Genomic DNA, 13,200 nt, shown 5'->3' with positions numbered 1-13,200 from the left:
ATTAATCTTGTTTTAAAATTGCGAGATATAACATTTACTGTATTTCTTTGCATAATTTAGCATATTTTTTCTCAGTGAAGATCACTTATCTTTGTGTAATTTAACATGATTTCAAGTAATTTAGCGTATTTTAGTATAATAATGCTAATTATACATTATAATTAAGATTCTAATAGCACGCTATAGTACTACTAAATAACGCTAAATTTCTTGACATTATGTTAAATTATGCTAAATGACGCTAAATTATGCAAAGAGATACAATATCTTCACTGAGAAGGAATGTGCTAAATTATGCAAAGAAATAAGATAAATATGCTAAATGATGCTAAATTACGAAGATATCATAGTGTCTTAAATGACGCTAAATTATGTTAGTGTTGGTGTCCTAGACCCAGATCATATCTATGATATGTTTAGTTTATTAGTGAATGATTTTATCATTTTGTACCTTGAGTATTAATATTAGTGGATCATTTGAGTTGATGACTTAAATTGTAGAACTTCACAATGAATAAATTTGTTTACTCTTAATTGTTCATTATCTTGGCAATCAGTAAGGTACACTGGTTGACCATATAAGATAAGTATGGTGATTAGATGATGGCCATGTTCTATGGGTCATACGATAAGGAGTTATCGATCTAATCACACATGTGCATACATGGAGATGTATGGCACTGGACAGACCCAATAATGAAATATCATATGGATTGTGTTCTGTGTCATTGATATTTCATTATGTCTAGAATTCTTTGGTTGAGATATTTATTTTTCTTACATAAGGGATGTGTATTGTTGGTACTGTCTAACGCTCTCTTTAACCAGGAGTTATAAAGGCAGTTACTGCAGTGCATATAACTTATGCGGAAGAACAATACGTATCAAGAAACAATTGTCCCTTATATGTTAATATAAGTGATGATATCTCTGGGCCCCTTGATAAAGTTTATATTATGTGCATGCAATATGATTATATGATAATCATATCATAATTAAACTTCAGGAAATCAAGAAAGAATAATTGGTAAGGATGACACATTCCTACCTTATGATTATTTGGATATCATGTGGCAAGGAATTGACACAACAACATTTTTAATGTTACAGGGATCGTGATTTTGCAATGTGTTTTTTCATCCACGTCATTTGGGTAATCAATATACCATGGCTAGTTGTTTCATTGATTTATGGAATTAAAATGTTTAATTCTATTGCCATAATGATGGGATCCCATAGGGTCACACCATATGAAAGATTAAAAGAAAATATATTAATAAAACATATGTGATATGTATATAATATGTGCTATGTTAATTATAAGAAGTTATAATTAATTTGTACAAATTATATGTTATTAATATATGAAAATTTTTATGACATTGAGATGTTATAAAATAATCCTAGTAATATTTAAAGTATGTGTGACATATTTTAAATAGCTTTTGACACACGAGAGATGCATATAAATTAACATGGAATATTAATTTATATGTTGGCCTCTTTTAATGTATGGGATTGTGGACTTAATTAAATATTAATATGATTAATATGTTTAAGCCCAAAGCCCAAATATATGCTGGGGAGAATTGATTAGTAATGGCATGATTTAAGGAATATTTAAATATGTCATTAAATCTAATCAATCTCATTAAAGAGGAAAGAAATTTCTGGACAGATTTTTTAGGTAACTTTGAACTGGAATTTGAAAGGGAAAATACTAATCATTCTGGGCGCATGACCTATGTAATATGTAGCCCTTGGAGTCTAGAATCCAATGGTGAAGATTTCAAGTCGTTTGGAGTTACCTAGAAAAAGATATAAGAATTTTAGTACCGAAAGGTCAGAAATTCTGTGAAAGATATCTTGGCCGAAATTTGCTCTTTTCTCCTCTCTTCCAATTTTTCTCATGTGTTGAGATCTAGAAATCTTCTAATAAGTTTTCAGAAATTAAGAAGAGGATTAAACTAGGATTAAGGTTCTACTTGTTAATCTCTTACTAGCCTTAGAGATACAAGTATTTCTTTAATCTCTCGGTGGATACCTAAGGAGGCTCGTCATTTGAGGGGCTAAAGCACAACCACCATTGAAGGAGGAAGGGAATAAAAAGTTGCTAAGCAAGACAACTCTTCTTGATTTGATTTGGAGATCAAATCCAAGGTATTATGTTATTTCATTCTTGATTAGGCTAATTAAGATTGTTTCTTGCACTTACAATAACTAGATCATGTGTTTTGAGTCGAATAAAATTTTTGTTTTATTCCTTGCTATCTAAGCATCAAAACTTTCAAATTATGCTATCAGTGCTATTTCACACTATAGCAGTGCTATATGAGCATAGTGCCTTTTTTGATGAATCTATTGCTAAACTAGGAGAAATGTCATTTCATGGTGCAAACGGTGGTGGTTCTAGACCACGTGGTGTCTTCTGAAGGCTTAGAAGTCAACAAAGCAAAAGTTGAAGTGATAGAGAAGCTACTATATCCAACTTATGTGAAGGATGTGAGGAGTTTCTTGGGGCATGCGAGGTTCTATCGACGGTTCATCAAGATTTTTCAAAAAGCTGCAAACCTCTTAGCAATCTAACTATGAAAGATGCAGAATTTAATTTTGATGAATCTTGCATTGTTGCTTTTCATAGGATCAAGAAGGCGCTAATCTCAACCCCAATTCTCCGACCACCTAATTGGGATGTGCCATTCGAGATTATGTGTGATGCAAGCGACTTTGCCGTCGGAGCTGTGCTAGGACAAAGGATCGATAACAAGCCACATGTGATCTATTATGCGAGCAAAGTCCTAGATGAGGCACAAACGAACTACACAATCACGGAAAAAGAGTTATTAACCGTCATATTCGCTATCAACAAGTTTCGGTTCTACTTAGTGGGATCTAAGGTGGTTGTGTACACCGATAATACGGTAATCCGATATCTTCTCAACAAAAAGGAAGCCAAACCACGCCTAATTTGGTGGATCCTTCTACTCCAAGAATTCGATCTAGAAATCAAGGACAATAAGGGAACCAAAAATTCAGTGGCGGATCATCTCTCACGCATTACCAATGAACCGAAAGAGAATGACATGCCCATTAATGATTCCTTTGTCGATGAGAAACTCTACGCGGTCAACAACCAAGAGGCACCATGGTATGCGGATTTCGTGAACTACCTAACATGCAGAATCATATGCCCGGATCTAACCTTTCAACAATGGAAGAAATTCCTTTCCGATGTAAAACAATATTTTTGGGATGAACCGTTGTTGTTTAAATTGGGGGGGTAGATGGGATCCATAGGAGATGTGTACCTCAAGAGGAAGCCAAGCAAATTCTCTATTGTTGCTACTTATCTGCCTATGGAGGACATGCTTCAACCAACAAAACCGCCGCAAAAGTTCTTCAAGCTGGGTTCTATTGGCCCATGCTCTTTCAAGACGCAAGGAATTATGTGCTTAGGTGCAATAAATGCCAAAGGACCGGAAATATATCACGAAGACATGAGATGCCCCTCAACGAAATCTTAGAAGTTGAGCTATGTGATATTTGGAGGATTGACTTCATGGGTCCCTTTCTGAGTTCTTGCAACAACAAGTACATCCTTGTGGCGGTAGATTACGTATCGAAATGGTTTGAAGCCGTGGCTAGCCCAACTGTTGACTCCACCGTGGTAAGAAAACTTTTTAAGAAAATTATATTTTCTAGGTTTGGAGTACCCAGGGTAGTGATTAGCGATGGTGGCTCTCATTTCATCAACCGCCAATTCGACAATCTTCTAGTCAAATACGGGGTAAAGCACAAGGTGGCCACACCCTACCATCCTTAAACAAGCGGGCAAGTGGAGGTATCTAATAGCGAGATAAAGAGCATCCTACAAAAGGTGGTGAACACATCAAGAAAAGATTGGTCTCTCAAACTAGATGAAACTCTTTAGGCATACCGGACCGCTTTCAAAACACTCATAGGTATGACTCCTTTCAAACTTGTATATGGAAAACCATGTCATTTGTCGGTTGAACTCAAGCACAAAGCCTATTGGGCAATTAGGGCCCTAAATTTCGACATGTGAGCTGCCGGTGAGAAGAGAATCCTCGACCTTCACGAGTTGGAAGAGTTGTGCCTCAATGCATATGAAAATGCCAAGCTTTACAAGGAGAAGACGAAGAAGTGGCATGACAAACGCATATTGAGACGAGATTTTAAGGAGACATGGTTCTATTATACAACTCAAGACTCCGACTCTTTCTGGGAAAATTAAGATCAAAATGGAATGGCCCGTACAAGGTAAATAAGGTGTTCAACCACGGAGCAATTGAGATTTGGAGCGAACGAACCGGGGCATTTAAGGTGAACGGACAATGCCTCAAACATTTAAATTATGTGACTCCGGTAGGCAAAAAGGAGAGCACTCTCATTCTTGCAAAATTGCTATTTCGCACTATAGTGGTGCTATATGAGCATAACGCCTTTTTTTAGCCATTCTGCTATAACGCGATAAACGCTATTTAAATCTTTGATTATAATTATGCTAATTATACATCAAAAGAAGTATCTAACAAATATTTTTTTTTAAAAATCGAATTTCATAGTTGTTTCTTAAAAAAAAAAATTAAATTTCCAAATCGGCTTTGGAAATTCAATTGAACTTTTTTTTTTTGAAATTGGCCATCTTGTGGCCCGTTTGGAATAAAAATCCCAAAGAGGCCACTCGATGGTCGGTTTGGGCATTTAAAAAAAAAAGGTTTTGGAGACAGATTTGATAATTTTTAATTGAAATTAGATATTAATAAAAATGTCGGGGATTTGATCACCTCTAGTGGTAGTGGGAGATGGTCAATTTTTCAATTTACCTCTTAATTTGTAAGAAAAACTCTGCTTATTGTAGTGTAAGTTTAAACTCTTGTTCATGTGATTTATTTTAAAAATTAATAACTAAAGTTTAACAAGCAATTTTGCATGAATATTTTTTTCTGTAATTTTACACAGATGATTTTTTCGTATTATTTGGATTTTACACACAAATGATTCCAAAAACTATTAGAGGTCTCCTATTGTAAATATAGTGTATTGCAAAATTTAAAAGTAATTTTCGGTTATTTTCGAATTATATCTGAATTAATCTCGAAACATAAATTTTTCATCTCACTAATTCTTTTTCAAATAATTAAATTGTCACTATGATGGATAAAATTATGGTCCCTGTGACCCCCCCCCCCTAAAAATATTTCCAAACAAAATAGTGAATCCCAATGCCTAAAAGTCAGACTACTGATAAATACTAATACAATAACACTGAAGTCAAAGAGAGCCCAATTGCAGAAAAAAAAAAATGGAGAGCGACATATAAATGCGCAGGAGGACTAAACACCATAAACAACAAAGGGTGATCTCAATCTGCATCGTTTGGAATTTGGATAAATAAACAAAAGCGTCCACTGTTCATAAAACACTGTTGATTGACATTCAAGATTGATTCAAAGCACAATGTGGTCCCACATGTTAACAATTTCCAAAAATTAAACATGCGCATATAACATAAATTATTGGAAGGAGTATGGGTCCCACTATCTTGAAAAATGGTCATCCAATGCCACAAGGATTTTATACCATAAATACAACAATCTCTTTTTTTATATTTGAAACTTATATATCAAATCCAAATTGTTAATTCTGTTCATTTTTAATTAGAGATGCATCCACATAGAATTTAATGATTTTTTTAATTTAATTTTATTATAGGTTCAAGTGATAAAAAAATTAACAAATCCAATATGCGCAACATGCATGTGGTGAATCGGATGAAGATCCAAACTTTCGGGCTGAGTTATTGAGTTTATCAGATGGTTTAAATGGAGAACAGTGGCAAGCAATGATTCGATGTGGGCGATTTGGAGGTGCAGAAATGAGAGAGCATATGAGGGTACGTATGGGGGCCACTTTTCTGAAATTCACAGTTTTTTACTCAAAAATTTCAATGGAAAATATGGTAGCTTCCACCTTGAGACCAGGCAAGCAGCTACATGGAATTGAGACTTTGCAAAGAGCAACAACGCACTTCACATAACCAATATCAATGCTTTGTAGATTGATCATGGACCCAACAGTGGCAAGGAGGCATAGGCTTCGTTTTACATGACTACAATCGCCCGCTGTCATATAGGTTGGCACCGGTATCTGTTTTTTGCCCATTCCAGGCCGAATCAGTGGTGCTCAAGGAGGCGGTCAGATACGTTGTGGGTGTTGGAATTGAAGCCTGCGCGTTTGAGACGGACAACAAGGTCCTGGCTGAAGTGCTATGAGGTTTGGAAAATTTCCAAATATAACCCTGTTTCTTTGTGTAATTACATACGTAGAAGCCAAAACCACGTGGCGGATTATCTAGCGAAGAAAGGGAGGATGCAGGGCTGGGATTACGTTGGGTTAACATATCCCATGTTTCATTAGTAGTTTCTGGTAAAAATTATGTTATAGGTGTATCAGTGTATATTACGATGCTTTCCTGCATGTATTCAAAGTGGTTTTCAATTTCAAGAACAACACGTTTTGAAGAATATATGAGTTAAGAGTTGATCGTAAAAAATCTGTACGAACACTTGTCCAAAAGAGCACAAGCGCATATATCAATTAAGAATTAGAACTTTTAAGAATAGATTAAAAAGTTTCTGCATGTATAAGCAAGTATCATCTCATAGACCAAGCATTATAGTTAAATGCTTCTGTACTATAATTTGACATCAAATGCATTTCTTTTTTTATTTTGAGTAAAACATCAAATGCATTTCTATTAATTCTCAAACTCTCCTCTACCACGTTCCCTTCTCCTTATTTCACTATGTATGAAGAGGAGCTTGTTAAATAGCTGCAAACTGTTCCAGCTCTGTTATAGAAGTGTTTTCAACAATCATCTCAACAAAAATTATGAATTAATAACTAAAACTACATCTATTTCATTATACATTACCTGAAGTGATTGTTCCAGTTAGCAAAAACATTGAGCCAGCCTCATATAAAATCCATCAAAAACGAGTAAGAATTCTCAATCTGCAAAGTTGTTCACACTCCATTTCTCAATTTTAATTTTTTTTTCAGATTTAGAATAAAAAAGTTTTGAACATTGAACTATTCACAAGGGGAAAACTTGGGTCCAATGTCCAATGGAAATTTAGAATCAAATTTGGGTCCTATGGGCTTGGTATCCGTCCAATGCACATTAAGATTCGTGCACACGTATATCAGAGCAGATTGATTATAGTGCCTACCAAGGTGGCATGTTTTATCATTAGTGGATATATTACCCTGAGCTAGATGTCATCATTGGATATCCCCATTAATTGGAGAGTAAGGGATTTGTAATTTCTTTTTCTGAGGGTAATTAAAGCCGTAATTGTATTCTCAATTAATTTAATTTTGCACCAGTGCTGTCCACAGACTTCTTTGACCAAAAAAAAAAAGAAACAAAAATATATAGTTAAGGCTTGCAGGCAAATTTACTGTGGGGAGTCCTGTAGGCCTTGAATGATTTTCTTGAAGTGAAACTGAACGTAGAACCTTCTCGTAAACTGAAAATTCTGAAGATGTCCACCAGATGTAAAATAAGATTATAGGACAGAACATTGTGTTCTTCTTTAGGGATCCTTTTTTCAAAATTTCAAAGGATACATCAAACTTCCATAGGAAAAGGAACATGAATTTATAACGCAATCAACTGTTTCTTTCTTGAGGAATGAATTTGGTCCATTATGTGGTTACAATCTTGTGTACAAGGTTGCAGCCTGTTGCTGCAATACCTTGTGATGAAACATCCGTTCAGAAAGCAGAGCAAGACAAGTGCATTTTGATTTACTGTATATTTCATGGGACAATTTGGTGAAGAAAAGGAAATGTCATTTGTGTTGCTAGTTTGAGTAATTAATATCCATCTTTATAATCTTTAAGCCTAACAATTGTCTAAATTTATGACAACTTCTTTCTTGTTGTTGTAAGAAGCTTTTATGCAAATCACTTCTCTCTGAAATCGGAATATTGGCCAAATATGAACCATTATGTGATATCCCCAAGTCCTCCTGTTTGCCAGCATTGACCTTCATTGCCAGAACGATTCATTATTATCAAAATGGTTATGGCGAATCGAGGCAATCCCAGATGGGTTATGGGCCCCCACGGTTAGGAGACTTCTGAATATATCCTCGGTAGCAGACATCCAACCGGCACCAGACACACCCTTCTTGTTCAAGAAGCTAGCTCTCTTGATTCCGTTCTTCATTGTATCCACGTACTATGAGAATGGTGTCAAATGGAGATGGACGGCTTCCAGTGATTTTTCTTGTGCATCAGCTTATAGAGCAATGCACCACTGTAGATTTTTTATTTGAATTATTCCGTCCAAGTTTTAGAAATGAAACAAATAAAGCAGTGTAGAAAATTAGGAAAAATATACTATGGACCATCTGCATTAATTGAGTATTACCTGTGTATCTTTCAATTATATTTTTGTCATTTTTAAAGATGTGCAAGTTTAAATATTAGATTCTTTGCGAATGACTTTGTATATATCTATAGTACTATTCTATTGTATGTAATAGAAATTGATTACTATATAAAAGCTATAGTACTTTTCTTTAATATCCTAAAAAAATTTGATTACTGTATAACTAAAATATATAATACTTTTTTTAGGATATTAGTATATACACCATGACCAGAAAAACTAAGAAAGAGATTGACCATGCATGGTTTGAACAGAGGGAACGTGCTTGACTTGGTAGAAATTAACTCAATGAGGACAAAATTAATGCAAATTTAATGTAAAATAACTTTTCCATCTAAAATGCAAATTTTTTCCTTGGGTTTGCAAGTCATTAACATTTAATTCCTAACAATCAACAAAATGGAAATTTAAATTTCAAACCTAGCACTTCATGCATGCGTCCTATGCGATACATCTACTGTACATATGAAAAATAATTTGAGATTTAGATCAAAATAATAATCAATAGTACTTCCATTGTAATTGATGTCATTTTTACAGCAGTAACTAATCACCTAGAGTAAAATTATCTCACTTCTAGGTTGGTCAAGGTCACATAATTAATAGAGCAAGCAGAGCCGTTAAAATTAGATGGGTGATACACTGCTTCCTCTGTAACTCTTATATTGAAGTATGCCGGCTGCTTAGGCTCTCGCAAAACTATAGCTTCTGTGGTAAGATACACGATTGCATCTGACATGATGGGTCGATCAACTGGATTTTCTTGTACACACAATAAAGCCACATGAATGCATCTCTCTATCTGTCTTTGGGACACTTGGGTTAATGTTGGACAAATTAGTTCAGAATATCTCCCATCTTTCCATCTATCCCATGCCTGCAAAAAAGAAAATTTTATTTTATGCTAGCAACTATATATCTAGTCTTGTAGGTACTCAAAATGCAAATATAGTGTACCTTAATACCAAAAAATAAACCGAGATTTTAACAGGAATTCTTTTATGGTCTGGATATTAAATTAAGTAAAAAAGTGTTAGTATATGTCAATTTATGAGGTCCTTACAAATCCAAGGAGGTTGAGAAAGTCACTATATTGGTGGAAACCCATATTCCTTTTACCGCTAATAATCTCAAGAAGCAATACACCGAAGCTAAATACATCTGATTTGACGGAGAAAAGACCCTCGGATGCATACTCAGGAGCCATGTAACCACTGGTAAACAAGAAGAAAAATCATAATATGATGATGTAAATCTTCTGAATATATATAATATTTCTTGTAGTAAGTTAATCTTATTTGTAGACTGATTTATGATAAATTAGTGTGTGTGATTTAAATTTTGTTACAAAGTAATTAATATTAGACATATTTTCTTTAACACATATACGTACTATGTTCCTACCACCCTATTAGTAATTGCTTGGAGCTCCTTCGGACCAAATATTCTTGCTAATCCAAAATCAGATATCTTTGGGTTCATTTCAGTGTCTAAAAGAATGTTGCTCGCTTTCAAATCTCTATGAACAATTCTTAGCCTCGAGTGTTTGTGGAGATATAGGAGCCCTTGAGCAATGCCTTCAATTATCTCAAATCGCCTTTCCCAATTTAGAAGTGCTCCTCTAATTTTATCTGCGATGCAACAGATATAATAATAAAGAAAAAACAAGTTGCATAATCTTTGCTATTACATTCCAACAACTCAACATTTCCATGGTCTGGAATTATTACCTTTTTTAATTAAAACTTTAAAATAGTAGTAGTCAAATTTTGAACTGTTTACTTATGGCTGAATAGGTTCTTAGAATGGAAGAGCAAGAAAGTTGTGATCTGATATGCCTTCAAATTCGGAAAACTATATGATTAAAAATTAGTTTCTTTATAATTAACAACCCAGTGATTTATTACAGATGACTCAACAAGTACTAAGAAAAATGAAAAAAGTTTCTAAAAAGAAATGAGCTTTATAAATTGAACTAGTACTCTAATTAATGGAAACATAAGGCAAAAGCAGATAAAAGATTACTACTATCCTTGCAAAATAGGTTTCTAGAGACATACCGAAAATGAAATAGTCTAAGCTCTTGTTTGGCATAAACTCGTAAATCAATATTTTCTCCTCTCCTTGCATGCACCACCCGACCAGCCGGACTAAGTTTTTGTGTTGTAACTTTGCGATAAGTTGGATTTCATTTTCAAATTCAACTAGACCTTGACATGAATTTGTAGAAAGCCTCTTGACAGCAACCTCAAGTCCATCTGGCAGCACCCCCTAAAAGAAAAACTTGAAATCAGGAATAAAACTCAATTCTTTTATTAATTTCTTTCTGTTTTTTTGATAAAATTCTTTTATTAATTTCATCAGAAAGTGTTTTTGTTTGCCATTTTTTTAATGATTTCTTTTACTATAATGGCCCAGTTAACTTATGGCTCTTCTTGGTCTAAAAAGTAATAATTAAAATAAATAAGAAAAGGAAAGAGGAACAGTATCCAGATGGAAGGAAATAAGAAGCACCTTATAGACGGGTCCAAATCCACCTTGGCCGAGTTTATTGTCAAATGAGAAGTTACCTGTGGCATTGACTATTTGATTGAAATTAATGAGTGAAATATCTGAATTTCCTTCTCTGCTCCATAGATCCAGTGTTTCGTTGTTAGTTGCGAGCTTTCTTTCATTTTGAATAATCTCGCTTTCTAAATCATTAATGAAAATATAAAGTGTTAACTATGTTTTCATGCAAATGAACATGTTGACAAGTATAGTTCAATGGTATAAAAATGTAAACCTGCATATCTCAGTTTTCTGATTTGGAAAAAGCCGATGAAGCAGCCAATAATAAGCAATGTCACAGATACACTGACAATGATAATGAGGTGCAAGGTCCTCTTTCCTCCTGAAGGTATATTTGAGATTGAAATTATCAACACATATGAATAAATTCGTAACAGTTATACATAGATGAGAACTAAATTAAAAAGTTCAACATTCACAAGGAACTGATGGATAAACACAACCAAAGAGTGGAAACTAATTGGCAAATTAATATGTGGTTGGATTCAGGTGGTGATGTAATTCGGGTATTGGTTCTGCATTATGGAACCTGTTCTAAATTCTACCAAGTTTTGCTGTATGGTCTTCAAATGATTTGTTCAAATATCTCAAGAGAGATGCGGGTAGTGTTGCCCAAAAACAACAGGTCAGGACCAGATCAGAGAGGGACACAACCTTTCACTTGCAACAGCAAATGAAACACAACCAAAATAAAGAATGAACAAAACGAAAGAAAAGAGGAAATTATGGGAAAGAAAAGATGTGGACTGTCAAATACTCTTATTACCACAATCTACTATAATTAGTGCAGATTGGACTTCTAAAGCAATCTGTTCTTTTCCATTTATATATATTATCATGTCCCATTTGTACATACATTTATTTCTCCATCAATCACAAATTTGGTCTCTTCCTATACCTAACCTTCAAACCTTTTACCCTGGCCCACTTCCTCTGATTCCTATTGAAGCAAGTAAATATATTAAAAAAAAAAAGATTTCAGGCCTACTAGAAATTAACAAGATCCATAGTTCATATGAGAAATCTTGTATACTAGATATCAAAATATTTTATATTGAGGATTTTAAATCAGATGCTGACAAATAATAGTACCCAAGCTCAATCTTAACGATGAAGGATTTAGTAGACCTGTGTATGTTTGTTGCTATTTTGTAAAATAAACATACATATATATAAGAATTAAAGACATTCCAGCTTTTCTTTTTTGAAAATTGAAATATATATAAAAGAGTCCATGTCAGGTGTTGAATACTCTCACCTTTACTGGTGCTTGATGTAGAATTCATTGTAGGAGGCTGAATTGGAAGGTTAAAAGATGCTGGAGGAGTCTGTATTGTCCATGAGATTGAACCTATTTGTTGATCTGGTTTTCCTGAAAAGAAGTTGTATATTTCATACCTCAGATTGCATCTCACTCCTAAAATCCTTCCACCTTTCTGCCCGTCAAAATAGTTTAATGTAAGATCAATAAGGCCTTGTAAACAAGCACGACATGTATTATTTGAAAAATCAGGCGTGCACTGTGACAAGCCATAGATCACCGGCAAGGATGATGCTGTTATGTTTATCACTCCAGTCCCAAAACGCTTTCTCGAGTTATAAGCTGCCTGATCTGAGACATTGCTCAGCAATGTGTTCATCACATTGAGGAAGTAATATTTTATAGTATTATTCGATGGATCCCATCCACTAAATCTACTGCCTGTCATGTTTTGGATGTTCCACATAGGGTATAGTTGCCAATTTTTAGTTGAGTTGAGGAACTGATGATTGGAGTACGAGAAGAGGCACAAATCATAGTATATAGTTGCTTCTTTTGAGTATGGGCATAGATTCATTACATCTTGGAAGGATTGGTTAAGGCAGTCACTGCAAATAGAAGAATCGACATCGCCACGACAAAGGACAAGACCAGAGATCTGGTTCGGTGCTGTACCAATTGTATTTTCATAAAAACCCTGTTTTGCAACTGCTGCTGTGAAAAAGGAGGAGGAGAGTGTCTCGAGGTTGGTACTGTATGTACTATTTATGGTGTAGTTACCGGTGTTGCAGCATAATGTGGTGCGTGCTTTGTATGCAGATGATAGTTGTAAGCAAAGATTTGTGAGGAAGAGAGCAAAAAGACAGGGAGTAATGTTCTGCAT

The 13,200-nt window shown here is 34.5% G+C and overlaps 2 protein-coding genes across 2 annotated transcripts; both read right to left on the bottom strand.

Moving 5' to 3' along the window:
* Positions 1 to 8,978: 8,978 nt before the first annotated feature.
* On the bottom strand, positions 8,979 to 11,372 carry LOC144547097 (cysteine-rich receptor-like protein kinase 19). Its single transcript, XM_078295705.1, has 6 exons — positions 11,271 to 11,372; positions 11,000 to 11,178; positions 10,546 to 10,756; positions 9,879 to 10,116; positions 9,549 to 9,699; positions 8,979 to 9,362 (listed from the first exon to the last, which is right to left on the bottom strand). The coding sequence occupies exons 3-6, from the start codon at positions 10,613 to 10,615 to the stop codon at positions 9,051 to 9,053; spliced, it is 771 nt and encodes a 256-aa protein (XP_078151831.1). The 5' UTR covers positions 10,616 to 10,756; positions 11,000 to 11,178; positions 11,271 to 11,372; the 3' UTR covers positions 8,979 to 9,050.
* On the bottom strand, positions 10,734 to 13,200 carry LOC144546618 (antimicrobial ginkbilobin-2-like protein). The gene is made up of 4 exons (XM_078295158.1): positions 12,315 to 13,200; positions 11,271 to 11,378; positions 11,056 to 11,178; positions 10,734 to 10,756 (listed from the first exon to the last, which is right to left on the bottom strand). The coding sequence occupies exons 1-4, from the start codon at positions 13,198 to 13,200 to the stop codon at positions 10,734 to 10,736; spliced, it is 1,140 nt and encodes a 379-aa protein (XP_078151284.1).

This window comes from Carex rostrata, chromosome 30 (assembly GCF_964058835.1).
Source record: "Carex rostrata chromosome 30, lpCarRost1.2, whole genome shotgun sequence".
Classification (NCBI taxonomy): Eukaryota; Viridiplantae; Streptophyta; class Magnoliopsida; order Poales; family Cyperaceae; genus Carex; species Carex rostrata.
This window is presented reverse-complemented; position numbering and strand designations above follow the sequence as displayed.